The sequence below is a fragment of the Engraulis encrasicolus genome, chromosome 15 (genome assembly GCF_034702125.1).
Source record: "Engraulis encrasicolus isolate BLACKSEA-1 chromosome 15, IST_EnEncr_1.0, whole genome shotgun sequence".
Taxonomy (NCBI): domain Eukaryota; kingdom Metazoa; phylum Chordata; class Actinopteri; order Clupeiformes; family Engraulidae; genus Engraulis; species Engraulis encrasicolus.
The window spans coordinates 47346162-47351431 of NC_085871.1; the positions used below are offsets into that span (position 1 = coordinate 47346162).

General features: G+C 47.5%; 1 protein-coding gene across 1 annotated transcript in view; it reads left to right on the top strand.

Annotated features, from left to right (window-relative positions):
• The first annotated feature begins 1175 nt into the window (after positions 1–1175).
• The window catches only part of lrmp (lymphoid-restricted membrane protein), a 73670-nt gene continuing 69575 nt past the window's right edge, over positions 1176–5270 (top strand). The window contains exons 1-3 of the mRNA XM_063217772.1: positions 1176–1248; positions 1490–2514; positions 4310–4417. Of these exons, the coding sequence (XP_063073842.1) occupies positions 1205–1248; positions 1490–2514; positions 4310–4417 (1177 nt within the window). The 5' untranslated portion in view covers positions 1176–1204. The remainder of the gene's footprint in view (positions 1249–1489; positions 2515–4309; positions 4418–5270) is intronic.

Sequence of the window (5270 nt, forward strand, 5' to 3'; positions counted from 1 at the left end):
GCCCTATAATTGTGAATATATCGTGACTAATTGGCCTACTTGTTCTTAATCGGTGACTTTGTTCTTTATGAAGTGCAGCTACTACCTCTGCATGTTTTGGGAAGCCGATTTTTTTACGCATTTGTGTGTGAGTTTCTGTGAAGATTGCAATAGGCATTAAGCGCGCAAACTTTCATTGGCTGTGGTGGTAGGTACAATCAGGGGGAGGCCCTCTCTGATTTTCAAAAGTTTTTGATATGCGAGTTGGTCAATGTGTAGGCTGCTGTTGTAGGCCTCAACATTTCACTTCCAATTAGGGGTATACATTATATCTACTCAATCTCATTTGATAATAATACCTGTAATATTTTTTTACTGTAATAGTAATATCCGTGATATTTTTCTTCTTTTTTTCTTTCTCAAGCACATTGAATGGCAATTGTGCTCGATAATATTATTAATTGTGCTCTACAAATACTATTGATAGATTGCTCTGTTTAATTCTGTAGCCATAATCTAAGATCTAAGAGCCCATGGGAAGTGTGTTTGTGTGCCTTAATCTGCCGGTGGAGACCTTTTCTCACACTGTCTTCAGCCATTGGGCTGTCCCAAATAAAAAAATAAAACTAGTGCATGAAAGAGCAGCTGGGGTTGCGGAGGGTTGCACGTTCAAAACCCACCCTTACTCTCCCTTCACCTCCATCCATAGCTGAATTTAGCAAGGCACCTAACCCCACATTGCTCCAGGGACTGTCGCTTTGGATCAAAGCGTCAGTAAATGCATCTCTCTCTCTCTGTCTCTCTCTGTCTCTCTCTGTCTCTCTCTCTCTCTCTCTCTCTCTCTCTCTCTCTCTCTCTCTCTCTCTCAGGCAGGGATTTAGTGAAGTTCCGCAGCACTAATTGTGTGTGTGTGTGTGTGTGTGTGTGTGTGTGTGTGTGTGTGTGTGTGTGTGTGTGTGTGTCTGTCTGTCTGTCTGTCTGTCTGTCTGTCAGATAGTGGCCTGCTATTTTCATGTGCACACATGGACCTATAGCTGTGTCCAGATGCACTAACTGTGTATATGTGTGTATGTGTGTGTGTGTGTGTATATACCAGCCTGTCTCCTCCTGTGCTCAGCCATGGACCTAGTTGTGTCCCGATGCACTAACTGTGTGTGTGTGTGTGTGTCTACGTGTGTGTGTGTACACTAGATAGAGGCCTGCTCTCGTCGTGTGCTCAGCAGCCATGGACCTGGCCGTGTCTCAACGTCGCCACAACCCTGTGGACAGGTAAGGGTTCAAATTTAATATTTATTGGCCCAAAGTGGTATCAAGTCCGGTCTCTAAAATGTCTGTGACTTTCCATTGAACTCCATGCAGTTCTCTAGTCTCCTAAAGGTATGTGACTGCCATAGGCCAGCCTAGAACCTTGTGTCACTGATCCTTCTCATTGGTTTGAGATTCTGACCTCATCAATCGTCTCTATGACCTTTGACCAATGACATTTTTACCTTTGACCTTGTTTTGACAGCATCTGCCGCAAGCTGAAGACCATCCAGCGTCGTGACCAGGAGCTGGACTCCTCGTCCCCGCTCCACATCCCGCGCTTCCAGTCCAGCAGCTACGACAGTCCGCAGCCGGGTCTCCGCTGCAACCTGGAGGCCATCTTGAAGAAGCGCGCCATGCGCCACCCCGACCACCCAGACACACCCGCCAACGCCCACGCCGCGCTCCTCTCCACCTCCTCCTCTTCCACCACCTCCTCCTTCTCCTCATCCCATAACAACACCACCTCCTCCTCCAACTCGGTCTACTCCAATAGCACCTTCACGGCTACCATCATGGGGTCGTCCTCCATCAACTCCTCCCTGTCCTCCACCCTAATTGGCACCGCCGCGGGTGGTGGCGGTGGTGGTGCTGGGGGCGGTTCTGGGATGGCGTCCCCTAACGTCACCCCTGGGAGGCCTCAAGGTCGTCGGGTGACCCTCGGAGCAAGTGGTGACAGTGGAGGAGGTTTCCGCGGAGGAGTGGCATCGTCGTCCCCTCTCGCCACCCCGCGGCGAGCTACGCCCAACGCCACCTACACCATCACCAGCACCATGCTGGAGCGCCGAGCTGGGGGCGGTGGAGGAGGTGGTGGTGGAGGTGGTTCCTTCGCCTCGTCCGCAACAGGCACCCCAACCCACACGGGGGCCCAGAGGAGAGGAGGGGGAATTTGGGGGGGTGGTGGCGGCAGCTGGCAGAGGACCTGCTCCACCCCCGCCCCCTCCGCACCACCCTCGGAGAGGGACGGCTACTTTACGTTCGGACGCGACACCCCCTATGGGGGACTGGATGGGGAGGAGACGCCTCGCACTGATGGAGGAGGAGGTGGTGGAGGAGGTGGAAGACGAGAAGAGGAGGAGGAGGAGGAGGAGGAGAGGGACCGGGTCAGGAGCCCTACTCACTGCCTCCTCTCCTACAACCTGAACTTCTGCTCCTCGGACGCCTCCACCATACTGGAGCCGGAGCTGGCCTACCCTGCACTGGTGGTCAAGAGACTCTCCCTGGGGGACGGTAAGAGAAATAATGATAACTAGGAAATATAGAGTTGGGGGAAGAGGGGGCCAAAGGTGATGTCAGAGAGAGTAGAGAGAGAGAGGTTCCATTGGCCCATTGTTTCCTGGTTCTATTATGGCCCCCCTTAGGCAGACCTAGGCAGACCTAAGGACTGTTCTATTCATTGTAGGAGCATTATGACACGCCCCTTTAGGCAGACCGGAACCTGGTCACGTTAGGTGCCCATAGAAACCTATTATGTTGGCATATCTCTATATACTTAAAGAATCTCTGGTGATGTGGTGGATGGTAGTAAGGTGATGTTTGGTGATGATGAGCTGGCCTACCCTGCACTGGTGGTCAAGAGACTCTCCCTCGGAGAAGGTAAGAGAGGGGATATACGCTTCATTACAGTACATTACACTACATTTAGCAGACACGTTTTAGTCAAAGCGACTTACAATTGAGGACATGCTCATAGACAACATCACTAGCAGATGCGAAGTGCACAGGAAATATACAGAACAACAAGTGCAGATTCAAAGTAGTTTTTTAAGTAAAGTAGAGTACACACACACATATACATTCTGTAAAAGAGTCTGGCCTGGGACTAGGACAGCTCAAGCATTAGTTTATAATCTTCTATAGCAGTGATTCTCAAAGTGTGGTCCTGGGACCACAAGTGGTCCGCGACAGGGCTCAGGTGGTCCGCAAGGGGATTTCTACTTTTCCAAGACCAGCTAGCAGTAGACTATATCTGTAATATTATTACAAAACCAAACATAGCTGAAATCTCATTTTCACCACAATAAGCCAGGCTTGTGAATGTGAATAAAAAGTAAGTGATCTGCACCAAAATTAGCACCCTTCAACTGTCAATTCAGTAGACAGGTGGTCCCTGAAGATTTTTGGGGGGACAAAGTGGTCCTTGATCTGAAAAAGTTTGAAAAACACTGTTCTATAGAATGAACTCAGTGGTTAAGGTGCTGTACCATATAGCCAGGGACTAGGGGTCATTTCCAGATCCCTCACCCATCTGTGTCTCTGTCTGCAACCATCTCTGTCTAACTGTCCTATCCAAATAATGACACGCACTAGTTGAACACCCCAAAAAACATCTTGCAATGAAAACAAAAAGTGGAGGCAAGTGGTGAAATAGGATGTAATGGGAGATGGCCAAATTGACAGACAAGCCCTTAAACATTTCCACGTTGTTGATTCCTCCATGGGCCCTATTCTTTCAAATTGCATTACGTTTGTTTTAGGCATGCAAATTATCGATTAATTCATTAATCATTAGTTGATAGCCTTATCGATCGATTTAGGATTAATTGATGAGCGGCGTTTTCCTCCGAAATCTCAATGTTTCTCGAAAAAAAACTACCAAATCTAAACATTTTAATTAAAAAATTGAGATAAAATACCACATGTAAATTAATTCTAGTTAAATTCTTTAATCCAAAGGTGATTTAAATATTCCCACTATTCTTCACACACACTCTTCACATGCCCATTTCACCTGGGTCTCTTGTTAGTTGAATTGTCGATTAATTGCGATTAATGTTTTTTAATCTATTAACGCATTAATCGATTAAAGTCGATTAATCGATTAATCGTTAGCATCCCTAGTTTGTTTCTACCAGGTGCCTTGTCTGTCCTCATCCTTTTAAACCGCATTCCTGTGTTTCCCTCAGGGGCTGTCATCATCATCATTTTAAACTGTGTTACTCCATTTCTCTCAGTTGGCCACTTTTGTTGTACCCAGGGGCCCTTTCATCATAATTTCAAACCGTGTTCCCGTGTTTTCCTCCAGGTGCCTTGTCCTCTGAGGCCAGGAAGGAGAACTTGACGGAGGTGAGCCTGCTGTGTGAGGAGGACCTGCTCGACACCATCTTCCACGCCTGCGACACGCAGCGCAGAGGTAAGGCTGGCTTATTGAACACAGTGTAATCTCAGACTACTGTGCAGAGATACGATACAACTTCATTGAACACTGCATTATCTTACACTGGTACGACTGCCCTGAGCACAGAGCTACGATACAGCTTCATGAACACTGTCTAATCTTACACTAGTACGACTGCCCTGAGCACTGAGGTTCGATACGCCTTATTGAACACTGGATAATCTTACACTAGTATCACTGCCCTGAGCACGGAGGTACGTTACGCCTTATTGAACACTGGATAATCTTACACTAGTACGACTGCCCTGAGCACTGAGGTACGGTACGCCTTATTGAACACCGTGTAATGCAGAGGAATGGCTGGGTATATGTACGGCACGTACATGTACGCTCGACAAAAGCCTGCACAACTGCCCTCAGCACAGGCAACCTGCTAGACACCATCTTCCATGCCCACACGACACAGCGCAGAGGTAGGGAACATCTCATTATGCAGTGCAGAGGTAGGGTACATCTCATTATCTACACTTGTAATCTTGTCCAATAGCAAGGGTCAAAGGCTAATTATAAGCAACAGTTGGGGCCTCTCACAGAACAGACTGAGTTCGTTAAACAGAGATTGGGATGCAAATAATACAGTTACCTTAAAATGTTACGTACAAAGTATGAATTTGGGGATAATATTCACAGTCCTATAAACTCTCTTTGACACAGTGCAGAGATATAGATTTATGCACTTTCCACTTTCTATGTCTCTGCTATATTTGTGGTGACTATAGTGTAGTACAGTGATTCTCAAAGTGTGGTCCGGAGACCACTAGTGGTCCGCGACAGAGCTCAGGTGGTCCACGAGGCGATTTCTATTTTT